Below are 14,584 nucleotides of genomic sequence, written 5' to 3'. Positions count from 1 at the left end.
GAATCACCGTGAGATAGTTACGAGCTTTCATGTTTGGGTTACAATCTCGAAATGATCAAACACCCATCCCTCCACCAGTGCACATTCCCCATCACCAATATCCCGAGTATACCCCCCCTTTCCCACCCTCCCCCTGCCTCTATGGCAGAAAGTATTCCCCATACTCTCTCCTACTTTTGGGCATTATGGCTTGCAGCACAGACATTGAAAGGTCATCACGTTTGGTCCATTATCTACTTTCGGCATGCATCTCCCATTCCAACTGGTTCCTCCAGCCATCATTTTCTTAGTGATCTTCAGGGATCTTTTTTTTTTTTTTTTTGGGTCACACCCAGCGGTGCACAGGGGTTACTCCTGGCTTTGCACTCAGGAATTACTCCCTGAGGCAGTGCTCAGGGAACCATATGGGATGCTGGGATTCGAACCCGGGTCGGCTGTGTGGGGTGCTGCAAATAGAACCTGGATTGGCTACACAAAAGTCACACACCCTAAGAGCTGCACTATCATGCCGGCTGTCCTTAACTTGAAAGGGAAGCAACATGCAACCTTTGTGATGTGCAATTGAGGAAATAGCAAAACGCAATTTGTCTGGCATTGAAACAAATAAAATGTTTGGAGAAAAAATAAAAGGAGGGGCAGGGTTAAAGCGCCACACAGACTCTCAAATGTGGGATAAGCTCAGCTATGACAGGTTAACACTGTGGTCACACTGCTGTCCTTCCCTTTATAAAAGGACACATTTATTTAAGCATCAGGGCATTCAGTAGGAAAGAAACCCCATAGAGATGCCAGACCACAAAGGCCAGCGAAGCCTGGCCCCTGGCAGGAATGATCAGTTTTTTAAATACCAGATCGCTTTATTGTACCAGAGACCGTGTGACTCAGGTTTGCTGGCAGTGTCTGGGGACTCTGTGTGGTACCAGGGATTGTACCAGGGTCAACCACAAGCCAAGCAAGGGCTTAACCCCTGTACTATCTCTCCAGTCAGGAAGATTTTGAAAACACATTGTCATAGTCAAAGCCTGTTCTTGGCTCTCCTTTCCAAAGAACCAAACTGGTCGGGCCTTCCTTGGCAGGTATGTCACTAACCCGGGAAATGATCATAGCGCCTCACTGCCAAGTAAGCTTAGCTGTCACACATGGACGTGCCTCATTTTCTTCCTGTACTTACAGGAGAGACAGTTGAACCTTTTGGGACTAGAGATGAAAACAATAGAGTCTGAAAGATCCTGAGGCCTTCTCAAAATTGGCTCTGGGCCTGTTTTATAATAAATTCTTAGCTCCATATTTAGAAACCATTATTCTCATAGTCTCCCCCCAGCCCCATGAGAATGAATTTGTGAATATTTCTACACACGCAGCCAACATGATAATAGAAAATGTCAGTAGTCTCCTGGAGACATTACGAAGCCATTAAACATCATCTGAATCCAGATGATGAATTATAGGCCTGCTAAAAATCATGTATTTTTTATCATTAAACACATAATCAGATTTTAATTCTCTTAAGTTCATCATCTCTGTTTGGTTTGTAAATGGTAACACTAAATAATTGATGGGGTTGGAGAAAGAGTCGAGTGGGTAAGGCGCTTACCTTGCATGTGGCCAACCTGGGGTCTATCCCAGCACGGCACAGAGCCTCCCAACCAGCCAGGAGTGGGCCTGAGCATCGCCAGGTGTGGCCCCAAAGGCAAACAGGAACGTAAGTTGATTAACCACAACAGTCTTTTGCTTGCCCATAAGAATCACATGCTAGAACACTTGCTTAAAAGTTTTTTTGTTTGTTTGGTTTTCTTTTCTTTTCTTTTTTTTTTTTTTTTAGCTTTTTGGGTCACACCTGGCGATGCACAGGGGTTATTCCTGGCTCTACACTCAGGAATTACTCCTGGCGGTGCTCAGGGGACCATATGGGATGCTGGGATTTGAACCCGGGTTGGCCGAGTGCAAGGCAACGCCCTACCCGCTGTGCTGTCGCTCCAGCCCCCATTTGGTTGATTTTCTTTTTTTTTTTTCTTTTTGAGTCACACCTGGTGATGTGCAGGGGTTACTCCTGGCTCTGCGCTCAGGAATTACCCCTTCACCCCTGGTGGTGCTCAAGGGACCATATGGGATGCTGGGAATTGAACCCTAGTCAGCCCCTTACAAGGCAAACACCCTACCCGCTGTGCTATTGTTCTAGCTCCAAAAGTTCTTTTTAACACACCTCCTGACCACCACCCTTCACTCCTGGCAGTCTCCCTTGATCTGTAAACTCTGTTTTACCTAAACTACATTCAGAATATATAAGCCACCTTCTCACTCCCCATCCCTTCAGCTAGCCTAACAAAAGACTTATTCAACTGTGAATGATCACCCTTTCTGTATGTAAGAAACGCAATAGCCATGCTTGAAACTTAGCTATTTAAAGGCAGAAGGAATTTTCCTGAAAATTATAGCTCTGCTTACTCATACCACCTTATATTTGTTTATATGTCATCATTTATAAGGAATGTATTTTTACATAAATATCTAATAACCAGAGATGCATTTGAAATATCCAGTATATTCTATGGATTTAATACATTGGAAAACCACAGTGATATGAAAGCCTAGTTTGTACTTTTTTTTTTTTTAAAGATTATCTTAACATAGGTCTTGTTAAAAGTAACTTGCTTGGAGAGATATTTTTAAAATTCATAAGACTACACCTCTTTTAATTTGAAATAATGTTAAAATCTCCACACAGGTATTTAATCAGGAAGGAGAATTCATGTTGAAGTTTGGCTCCAATGGAGAAGGAAACGGGCAGTTCAATGCTCCCACTGGTGTAGCCGTGGACTCCAACGGAAACATCATCGTAGCAGACTGGGGCAACAGCAGGATCCAGGTAGGTGAAAATGCTAATTTATTACTTGGAGGGAATGGGGTTGGTTGAAGGTAAAATTGGGCCATCTCCAAGCATGCCTTCCAAGCTTCATTGGTTAGATCACAGAACCGTGGATAATCTCAACAGAAGTAGCAGACTAAGGAAGCTGGCATAGAAAAACCTAATCATGGGGGCTGGAGTGATAGCACAGTGGGTAGGGCTTTTGCCTTGCACATGGCCGACCCAGGTTCCATTCCCAGCATCCCATATGGTCCCCTGAGCACCGCCAGAGGTAATTCCTGAGTGCAGAGCCAGGAGTGACCCCTGTGCATTGCCGGGTGTGACCCAAAAAGCAAAAAAAAAGAAAAACCTAATCATGAGGGTTGGAGAGATAGTACGGCAGGTAGGGCACTTGCCTTGCATGCAGCTATCCTGGGTTCAATCTCTGGCACTACATATGGTTCCTGGAGCCCAGCCAGGAGTGATCCCTTGTCGTCCTGACACATTAGGTCCATGGAATCGGCAATAGAGCCGGCCATGGCAATCCACCCAACCCCACCCATTGCACACTGGACAGGGAAGGAGGACCGCCCCTAGATGGAGGATGGGAACGCACTGCCATATGGAAAAACAAGACGGGGGACCAGAAAGATAGTACAGCAGAGAGGATGACCGGGATTTGATCCCCAGCATCCCAAATGGTACCCCAAGCACCGCCAGGGGTAATTCCTGAGTGCAGAGTCAGGAGTAACCCCTGAGCATCACTGAGTGTGACCCAAAAAGAAAAAGAAGAAAAAGACAAGACAGACAAAGACAAGACAAGGTTTCTGTACCTTAAGAGAGAAGGGAGAACAATGGATGGACACCTTGTAGGGGGAGATTCCCGCACCAGCCCAGAGCAGTCAGACAGGGCCTTCTGCTTCCTCATTCTCCCCGGGTGGCTGCCGGTTAGCTTGCTCAATGCTCCCTGACTTTTGCTTTAAACATAGTGACTGGACATTGTGTCCAGCCATCTGAGGAGGGAGGGGGGAGCCCCTGAGGGAAGTCAAGGGGGCCCTGCTGGAGGGGCTGCCTACCCTCGCCCACTTGGGCTAAGTCTCCAGGGCTCACCCTCGACCCCAGCTGTTTCCCCAGTTGTCCCCTGGGTGCCTGGTAATGCCTTAGCACAGAGCTAGGAGGAAGCCTTGAGGGCAGCCATGTGTGACACAAGAACAAAACAAACCAACAGAATACATGTGTTGGCCAGAGAGATAGTACAGCAGTCCAGGCACTTCCCACACACACAGCTGACGTGGGTTCAGTCCCAGGCGCTCCATATGGTCCCTCAAACCCTTGCAAGAATGATCCCTGAGCACAAAGCCAGGAGTAAGCCCCAGGCACAGCTGGGTGTGGCCCAAAAAACAAAACAAAAGTGTTACTAAATCATGATTTGGGAGGACTTGGATAATCATATTTTAATACAATTATTTTCCTTTATAATCCCATGTGATTTACTTTGTATACATTTAAAATTATCATTTAGACGGGTCAGAGAGATAGTACAGTGGGTAAGGCACTTGCCTTGCATGAGGCTGATGCAGATTCTTTTCCCAGCATCCCATATGGTCCCCCAACTACTGCCAGGAGTAACTCCTGAGTGCTGAGCCATGAGTAACCCCTGAGCATCACCGGTTGTGACCCCAAAACCAACCAACCAAACAAACAAAAACTATCATTTACAAGGTAACCTATGAGTCAGACTCAAGGTAACTTAAAATATTGGGCTCTAAAAAATGCAAATATAGGCATCTCAAAATTTTCAACTAAATGCAACTAAATTTTGTCGCAAAAGAAAATGCAACTAAAACAGTTCTGAGTTGGGAATTTTTTTGTTTTATTGAGAATAGTTGACATGTGTTGAATTTCAGGTATTGCACTGTTGCCCTGATATGCTTAAGATATTGCAAAATGGGGGCTGAGCAATAGCACAGCAGGTAGGACGTTTGCCCGGGTTTGATTCCCAGCATCCATATGGTCCCCCGAGCACCACCAGGAGTAATTCCTGAGTGCAGAGCCAGGAGTCACCCCTGTGCATTTCTGGGTGTGATCCGAAAAGCAAAATAATAATAATAATATTGCAAAATGATGGCCACCCTAGCAGTTAGCAAACTCCATCACTTATATTACTTCCTCCCTCTCTCCCTCCTCCCTCCCTCCTCCATTCCTCCCTTTCTTTCTTTCTTTCTTTCTTTCTTTCTTTCTTTCTTTCTTTCTTTCTTTCTTTCTTTCTTTCTTTCTTTCTTTCTTTTTCTTTCTTTCTTTCTTTCTTTCTTTCTTTCTTTCTTTCTTTCTTTCTTTCTTTTCTCTTTCTTTCTTTCTTTCTTTCTCACTCTCTTTCTTTCTTCCTTCCTTCCTTTCTCTTTTCCCTTCCTTCCTTCCTTCCTTCCTTCCTTCCTTCCTTCCTTCCTCCCCCCTCCCTCCCTTCCTCCATTCCTCTTTCTTTCTTTCTTTCTTTCTTTCTTTCTTTCTTTCTTTCTTTCTTTCTTTCTTTCTTTCTTTCTTTCTTTCTTTCTTTCCTTCTTTCTTTCTTTCTTTTTCTTTCTTTCTCTCTTTCTTCCTTCCTTCCTTCCTTCCTTCCTTCTTTTTTTTTCTTTTTTCTAGAACATTTAAAATCTCCTCTCTTGGACCCTTATCCCCCCAAAGAAAGAAAATTCTAAGACTTTGTTTTTGGCTTTTGGGGGCCGCATCAGTCGGTGCTCAGGGCTTACTTCTGATTCAGTGCTCGGGGCTTACTCCTGGCTCTGTGCTCAGGGATCACTTCTGACAGTGCTCATGGAACCATATGCAGTGCTGAGAATTGAATCTGAGCCAACTGCATGCAAAACTATATACTCTCTGTGACCCCAGAACATCTAAAACTTTTAAGAAATTTTTTTGACTGTTGAAATAAATCTTCAGGTCATGGGCCCAGGGTGAAGAGTTTTTAGTTTCTAGTAGCACAACAATGGGTAGGGGTTTGAATCTGCTTCTCAAAATAAAAGCATTGAGACCATAAATATTATATCAAATTATTTCTTTGGTGTATTTATTGACCTTAACCATCCTGGTGGGAAATACATCTGAAAGACAGTCCATAGCCTGTGGGACGCCAGAAGCTGGCAGGGGACCGAGTTCCCAAGCACTTCTGTGTGAGACCCCAGCAAGCCAGGTGACTGGAGGCCCTCTGAAGCTCTGCTGGGTGGTACGGCTGGTCACAACCCCCTAGAAGGCCAATAGAACATTCCAAAGAAGCCTCTCTGAGCCTTGTGAGAAAATGTTTATTCCTTCTATTTCATCCTAGCAGAAGCTGACAAATGAAAAGAATATTACTTCCTTCCCACATGGGAATATGGAACTAGTATCTTTTCTTAGAAGGAAAAAGTGCTCCATCTTCTCATGACCTGCTGTGACTTAGGACCGTTCTTCTGTGGTCTCATTATTTTTCTCTCTGATTAAGTGTTGGGGATAATTGGGGGAACAGTTATCCCCAGCAATAGAGGACAAAAGATACATGTAGGGCCTAGGCTTTGGCTCAGAGGTAGAACTCCTATCTCAAAAGTGTGAGGCCCTGAGTTCAATCCCCAGCACCCTTCATCAAAAGAAAAAGAAAAAGAAAAAGAGGGGCTGGAGCGATAGCACAGCAGGTAAGGCCTTTGCCTTGTACGCGGCCGACCCGGGTTTGATTCCCAGCATTCCATATGGTCCCTTGAGCACCGCCAGGAGTGATTCCTGAGTACAGAGCCAGGAGTCAGCCCTGAGTATCGCCAGGTGTGACCCAAAAAGCCGAAAAAAAGAGGGGCCGGAGTGAGAGTACAGCAGGTGGGGCATTTGCCTGGCACACAGCTGACCTGGGTTCAATATCAGGCATCCCATATGGTTTCCCAAGCACTGCCAGGAGTAATTCCTGAGTGTAGAGTCAGGAATTACCCCTGAACATTGCTGGGTATGACCCAAAAAGCAAAAAAAGAAAAGAAAAAAGAAAAAAAAAGAGAGATGTTAAGAATGGAAAAAGAAGGAACGCTTAGAAATAAAGGTCATTTATTTTTCAAGCACCATCAAGGTAATTCCTATCAAACATATCCATGTAAGAATATGACACATGACAGCCAAGGTGTCAATAAATTTTTTAATTTTATTGAATCACTGTGAGATAGTTACAAGCTTTCATGTTTGGGTTACAGTCGCACAATGATCAAACACCCATTCCTCCACCAATGCACATTCCCCACCACCAATATCCCTGGTGTACCCCCCTTTCCCACCCTCCCCCTGCCACCATGGCAGACAATATTCCCCATACTTTCTCTCTACTTTGGGGCATTATGGACAGCCAAGGAACTTTCAATACCAGTGACTCTGGGGCATAGAGAGAGGGAAGAGGAAAGGCCAGGTGGAGCTGGAGAGATAAAACAGCAGGTATGGAACATGTTTTACATGTACTCGATCTGGTTCAATCTCCAGCATCCCATATGGTCCCCGAGCATTATTAGGAATAGTTCCTGAGTAGAGCCAGGAGTTATCCCTGAGCAGGCAATGGAGAGAGAGAGATTTTATATGCATATGACAGGACTTAAGGAAACTTTGGGGGTTGATGTCACACAAGTTTTGATGTCACATTGTGTGTGATGTCACACTCAGGTTTGATGTCAGAAATCCTGGCATCTAACATCAGGTTTTCTGACGTGGGCTATTACTGTCACACTCTGCATTTCCACAGGTCTTTGATGGAAGTGGATCATTCCTGTCCTACATCAACACATCTGCTGACCCGCTCTATGGTCCCCAAGGCCTAGCCCTGACTTCAGATGGCCATGTGGTGGTGGCCGACTCTGGAAACCACTGTTTCAAGGTTTACCGGTACTTACAGTAACCATGGGAACTGAGCGCCCCTTGGCAAAGGTCTTGCACTATAAATTGGAATGGATTTCTCCACGCGGGACCAGATGATACTAAACTTTTCATGCTAGAAGGAAATGGTGAACTTTCCAAGGTTATTTCTAAGTTAACACCTTTCAAAATGGAGTATCTGATTTTCCTAAAGGTAATTCACCTTTCGGGTTTAAAAATAACAACAACAAAAAGAAATCCTTCCACTGACTCTATGAAAACCGCTGTTGTACCCCTGTGAACTCTGGCTGATCCAGGGATTTATGTAGTCTAATTTTGCAAATCAAACAAGCATTAAAGAAAAAAAAACAGACCACACTAGAATATTTAAAGGTCTTGTTCATCCTGTGAACAGTGGCTTTTGCACAGAGCTTCCAGAAGACAAAACAAAAACAAAATCTCTTCTAGTTCTGTACTTTACTGAACCTCGATCACAAGACTGTGGGATTGTCTAGCCTCACTTTTCTAGTAGGTATTACTCTTGTGACATTTTTTGGTTATCGATAACTACTCTGACTTTACGGGGGACAAAAAAGACTGGCAGAATCCTCCCAGCTCTGATTAACAGGCCTTTTGAGTTTCACGCTTAAGAATCAATGCAAAAATTTTCATCCTTCCTGGGTTAGATCTCACCAATCCTTTATGTTATAGTTCTTTTTATCTTCTCTTAACTGCTTACCTTTTATCCAAAAAAAAAGTACACTTTCAGGGAAACCTGAAATTTCTAATGCTTTGAAAAGCATATTACAATCGTAACTACCTTTTGGTCCACAAGCAGCGCCATTGGCTCTGAATGTAAACCAGAACAAAACTAGTCATGTTTTCTGTGCTGTGTTCTCACCTGTGTCTCTCTTCTTCCACTTCATGAAAGCGAAAGCTTTACCTCCTGCAAAATGTCAGCACATGGAGTAGGACACCCGAATCCTAGGACAGAGAGCCATACGGAGCCCTTTGGAGGACGGATGGTGTCAACCAAAGGCATGTGATTGATTAATGATTTCCCCTTAGAAAGCAAGTGTTACCAAAGTTGTGTTAACTTGAAAATGTTACAGATAAGGGCATGTTATGGTTATTTATCATTGTCTAATGAATAGTAGAGGCATTAAAGGATTATGTATACACGAATAGGGTAAGGTAGGATGTATCATAAATATATATGCAGATATATAGAGCTGAATCTTTGGTGTATTGAACTAGGCAGCACTCTGAAAGACAGAAGCATGGTCCAGCCTTTCTCAGCACAGACTTGACTACGCAGTAGATCTGTCCCAGTAAATCTACAAGGTCGCCACTTTCCGGGAATGATGGCCGCAGCTGACTTGTATTCCAGAAAACGGCCTCCTTTGCTTCCAAAATATTCACAACAGAGAAACCAAAACAGGCCAAAAGAAAAGATGAACTTGAGTTACCCTTCATCTGAGCTAAATATGAATGCATTTAGTCAATCTGTCATAGATACTGTATAATAAGATGTGGTCTGATTCCACTTTAATTTTCTACTCAGTTCTACCAAATAGGATGTCATGCTTGGCATTTTCGATAATGACTTTAGGATCTTTTTCACTGAAAGCACCTTAGACCTGATCTATAAGAAAACTTTTCCCCATCTGTATAATGATATGAGTACAACATGTCTTGCTTACTCATTTATAATTCGGTCACTCTTGTATAGGACTTTTTTAAACTTGGAAGGAAAATCTGGCTACTTTTAGTTTGTCTATCAAACTTATTATAACCTAGTCCACCTCTGGGCGGGGGGGAAGGTTTTTCAGAAAGATAATACATTTAGGCTAAGTAATTTTCTTATTTTAGGTCTTATTTTCAAAAGATTGGAGTCTGTGATAAGTTAAAACATTTATTTGCAGAATGTTAAACTAAAGGAGCCAGAGCAATAGTACAGTGGGTCAGTCTCTTGCACTCAGCCAACCTGGGTTTGAGCCCCACCTTCCATATGGTCCCCCGAGCACCTCCAGGAGGGATTCCTGAGTGCAGAGCCAAAAAGAATGTGAAATTGAGAAATTGAGATGCTGTTTTCTAATGTCAGTGAAATGACACTTTGAATTTCCACGTTCATACTGCATGAGTAGCTGCTAGGTGTCGGATTAAAAAAACAGCTAAGGATCCCGCCCCCAGCTAACATTCTGCCTTAGAGAAAAGCTCTAATTTTGTTGTTGGCACCACTCTTGGTGTGTGTGGACCCTCCTGGCAGTGTCCAGAGCTCTTTGCAGTGATGGATTTGAACCGAGGCTCCTGCATGGAAAGTCTGTGCTGTAACCTGGTCAGCTCTTTCCCTGGCCCAAAGCTAGACTCTTGATCACTCTTAGTTTCTGAGAAAACTTATTAAATTGGTTCATTTAAGAGCTTTGTTTTTGTTTGTTTGTTTGTTTTTGTCCCCCACATGTAAAAATGACTTCCTATTTGGATTCCTTTACAGAATACTAATCTATCAATTACGTAAAGGGGATTTTTAGCATAGCGTTTAAATTTTTTATGAATTAAAAAATTAACCAACCGACATAATATCTTAGGCTGGATATCTTAGAAACTGGAATGAAAGACTAGATGCTTTGATTTAGTTCTGATATTTATTACCTACTTGCTATGGGCACTCCACCAAATACTATATTTTTCCCCCAAATATATAATCATATGTGTTAAAGTGTAGAGAGCATTTCACATTTGGGTACGTAGGTGCATTTGCTGTATAGCTCGGTTAGTAAGCATATTTGGGGGAGGGGAAAGTGCTGCTGTTAGGCTATGACTAGACAAGATTTAAAGGAAAATTGGTCCCATTCTATGGAAAACGGTTTCTGGTCAACTGAGAAGGGTATTAAAATAAGTGACTTTTGTTTTTCTGGGCTCCTGTTATTGTTTGCATTCTCTTTGTCAAGTGTACAGAATTGTCAGACATTCATGATAAGTAGCACTGAAAAATTACCCATTCAAATTCCCCCTGGGCACTTCAATGTAAAGGTCAGTGACAGTTCATTTCTCTCCCTCAAAAGACTTCCCCTGCTGGACACGGGGAGGTAGCCGCTTACCTGACCATCCAGAAACAGACTAAAAAAAAGCCTTTATGACTGTTCATCTTTTATTTCCCCCCCAGTGGTACCTAGTGTTGTTTTTTTTTTAACCAAACTTTAGTCTCCAGTAACCAATCAAGTCCCCAAGTCTTCTGATTTTTAATTTACTCTTTAACTCGATTCAAAACAAACAAATATTACAAGTCCATATAACTGGAATACACTTGCTTCTGCTATATAAGTATACAGGGTATTTCCTATCACGGAGCTAACTGGAACTGCAGCACGCCCACAAGCATCCGGATGCTCGCTTTGAAGTTTCAGTCGTATGTACTGAATTCATTGGAAGAATCGGCAAATGCACGGCAGATACTCTGCAAAGTACTTCCAGTGGTAAAATCTTTCTGAACATGTGGACTCGATGTAGCCTCTCTGCACTTCTGAAAAGGGAGTTTTAGTTTATCGTTTTAGTTCACCGATTTGAAAACGAAACATTACCCAGTAGGACAAAAATAAGTATTTCGGCAAACATCATCTCATTTTGCTTCACATTCATTCATAAAACTCGAAAATTGTAATAAGGTCACAGTCTGTAAATGTTGCAGGGTTTAAACTTTACAATTACTTTGCTATTTTTGATATCTAGAAATCTAGTATTGCCATAAAGGAAACTAAGTGCCCATTAAAGATTTGTTTGGTATAAATGAATAACTTTTTTTTAATTTTGTTTTTAAAAGACAGTAAGCTACAAATCATGATGTTATCTTAAACTTTCTGAAGGTGAATTGTGTGGCAGTGATCGTGTGGTTTGTTTGTGGGGAATGTATGAAAGTTATTACTATTCTAAATTAAAGAAATTGGCTATGTTGTTCCAATGAATGTACAGCACCTCCATTAACTTTTGAAAGCAACACAGCCTTAAACTCAATGCGTTTGCTTTATGACATGGGAATGTTTGTCATCAATAGTGTATTCTTATAATAGAATTCTTTATATCATTCTCAATTCTCTGGCCTTTCAAGCTTAGGTATGAAAATGAAGAGGTTTTGCTTCCTTTTTTTTTTTTTAAGACTTTGTACATTCCATCTTTATAGATCTGTTTCATACTTTTTGTGTATAGAACACTGAGTCTCATGCTCTCTGACACTGATACTTATATAGTCTCATCATTTGTTCTTTTATGAATCAAAATGCTGACTGCTGATTTAAAGAAAAGAATGAATGCTGTGCATCAAAGTGTTTGTATGTTCGTAGCTACATACGTACCACAGTATTTTGGATGCTTTAGTCAACAATAAAAATTTAAATTAATTCTGTCTTGAAACAGGAGAAACAAGACTCATGTGTATATCTTTATCATGCACAGAATCCCAAATCATTATAATAAAGCTTGTTTTCTCCATTTCTGGTGAATGCTTATTTATGCAGTGATATTTTCATTCTATCTTTTTAGTGAAGGCAACAGAGTCTTTTAGAATATGTGGAAGCCATTCAAACCTCAACTGAGTTGTTTATTCTAGTGAGAAAAAAAAACAGTCAATTAAAAAAAATATTTTGATGCTAATAATCTGTAAACATTTGGATGTATCTTAAACAGGAATTTGAAAAAAAACATGACATTTGTGTATGGCATATGCATTTAGATGGTCAAATGGAGTCAAATCACTATCCAACTAATCCTTCAAAAATCACAAGCTAAAGAGACCTCCTGGGAATCATGGTCAATACTTATCTTGTGGGTGAAGCTCTAGAGAAAAATCTAACTATAAACAGTGTCTTTAGGCCCACAATCAAGTTAGAAAGAAATTCATTACAATAAAAATGTTATATTGTGATAGGCATTTTTAGCAGGATGCAAACCATCTAGAGATCAAGTCTAGAACAGTCCTCTGGAGCTTGCGTGTTTGTTTTTGTTTTTGTTTTGTGAAGCAACGCAGTTTTTATTGAATGGAACTTGCTCGGAAAGCTGTAAGAGGTGAGAGAGGGGGGAAGTACATGTTCAAGAGAGATTGTGGGCTTCTCCAGAGTGGGAAATAAGCAAGCAAAGAAACAGACAAACAAGTGAGATACAAGTGAGATACGTGTTCAAGGGAGAACCCAGGCTTGAAGAGCAAGCCTGGAGATTGCATTTTTTGGTATGTTTTGGGACCACGGTGACGATGCTCAGGGGTTACTCCTGGTTCTGCACTCAGGAATCATCCTGGCAGTGTATTTTAAAGGAATCTGACAGGGACCAGAGCATTAGTATAGTAAGTGGAACGCTTGCCTACAGGCAGCTAACTGGGGTTCAATCCCCAGCATCCTACATAGTCCCCCAAGCTCTCCAGGAGTGATCCCTGAGAGTAGAGCCAGGAGTAGCCCGGAGCATGGCCAGATGTCAGCCCCTCCCAAAAAAAAATATTTTTTAATTTCATGGTGAATGTACTAATAATAGGTCGTCGCTATGTCATATCCTTTCAAAGAATTAATTTCCATTGTTTTAAGTCAAATTTTTTTGTTATTGTTTTTGGACCAGACACAGTAGTGCTCTGGGCTTATTCTTCTGGTGCTCTGGGCTTATTACTCCTGGGGGTCCTCTGGGGACCACCTGTAGTGCTGGAATTCAAATCAGAATTGTCTGTGTGCAAAGTAAGTAGCCTCTTGCTATCATCTTTCTATCTCTCTGTGGACCTAAAACATTTCTTAAATGTTTAGCTCTATGCAGAATATCCAAGCTGCTGCTTGAATGGTATTTCTTGCAGACCAGTCTATTCCCCACAGGATTTGAGAATAGTTTGGTCTGTCTACTTTTTTTTTTTTTCCTTTTTGGGTCACACCCAGCAATGCAAAGGGGTTACTCCTGGCTCTGCACTCAGGAATTACTCCTGGCAGTGCTCAGGGGACCATATGGGTTGCTGGGAATTGAACCCGGGTTGGCCACATGCGAGGCAAATGCCCTACCCACCGTGCTATCGCTCCAGCCCCATCAAGTTCTAGGTTTTTTTTTTGCTATAATATTCATTCTTTTTTTTTTTAATTTATTTTATTGAATCACCAAGTGGAAAGTTACAAAGTTCTCAGGCTTATATCTCAGTTACACAATGCTCAAACACCCATCCCTTCACCAGTGCCCATATTCCACCACCAATAAAAACAAAAACAAAAGCAAAAACAAAACAAACAAACAAAAAAACAGTATACATCCCACCCCTCACCCCCCAACCCACCCCGTACGTGAGTGATAATTTCACTTCCTTTTCTCTTTACCTTGATTACATTCCAGATTTCAACACATAACTCACTATTGTTGTTAGAGTTTCAAAACAGACTCACTATTTTTGTTGGAATTTATCCCCTAAGAATACAGTTCTATTAACAGGGAAATATTTGATAATAAGTTTTCCACTGATGAGAATGAAGAGATAAAATGTCGCGCAGCCGCAGTAGTGGCCGCGCGGTTTACAATTTCTGTATTATAGTAATTAAGTCCGCGAAGATTTAAGTTTGAAAATGAATCATTTCCCTTCCTGGAACAGCATGTAGCCAAAGTTAATTCACAGTCTCCATACATGGGTGCAAGCACTTGCTGGAACCCCAATTCCTAAAGCTGTCTCTGGTTCCCGCTCGTTCCACATCCACCGGCTCTGCAGAGGCATGGGCACCCGGGCCGAAAACCCGGCCGGCCGGAGCCGAGCACCGGCCCCGGCTCTAGGGTGAAATTTAAATGAAGGCAAAGAAGGGATTTTGAGTTCTCACTTCCCTGGCTTAGAAGGTAACAGGTCAACGTACATTGGTAGGCTTGCAGTCTCCTTGCCTCTGAGTATGTTGCTGG

The 14,584-nt window shown here is 42.1% G+C and overlaps 1 protein-coding gene across 11 annotated transcripts in view; it reads left to right on the top strand.

Moving 5' to 3' along the window:
* Positions 1–12,175, top strand: part of TRIM2 (tripartite motif containing 2) — a 164,765-nt gene extending 152,590 nt beyond the window's left edge. For all 11 annotated transcript variants that reach the window (XM_055144782.1, XM_055144780.1, XM_055144779.1 and 8 more), the window contains exons 11-12: positions 2,726–2,866; positions 7,581–12,175. In XM_055144782.1, coding sequence (XP_055000757.1) covers positions 2,726–2,866; positions 7,581–7,733 — 294 coding nt within the window. In that variant the 3' untranslated portion in view covers positions 7,734–12,175. The remainder of the gene's footprint in view (positions 1–2,725; positions 2,867–7,580) is intronic.
* The last annotated feature ends 2,409 nt before the right edge of the window (positions 12,176–14,584 follow it).

Source organism: Sorex araneus, chromosome 7 (assembly GCF_027595985.1).
Source record: "Sorex araneus isolate mSorAra2 chromosome 7, mSorAra2.pri, whole genome shotgun sequence".
Classification (NCBI taxonomy): Eukaryota; Metazoa; Chordata; class Mammalia; order Eulipotyphla; family Soricidae; genus Sorex; species Sorex araneus.
The sequence above is the reverse complement of the archived record's forward strand: the minus strand, read 5'-3'. Positions and strand labels throughout refer to the sequence as shown.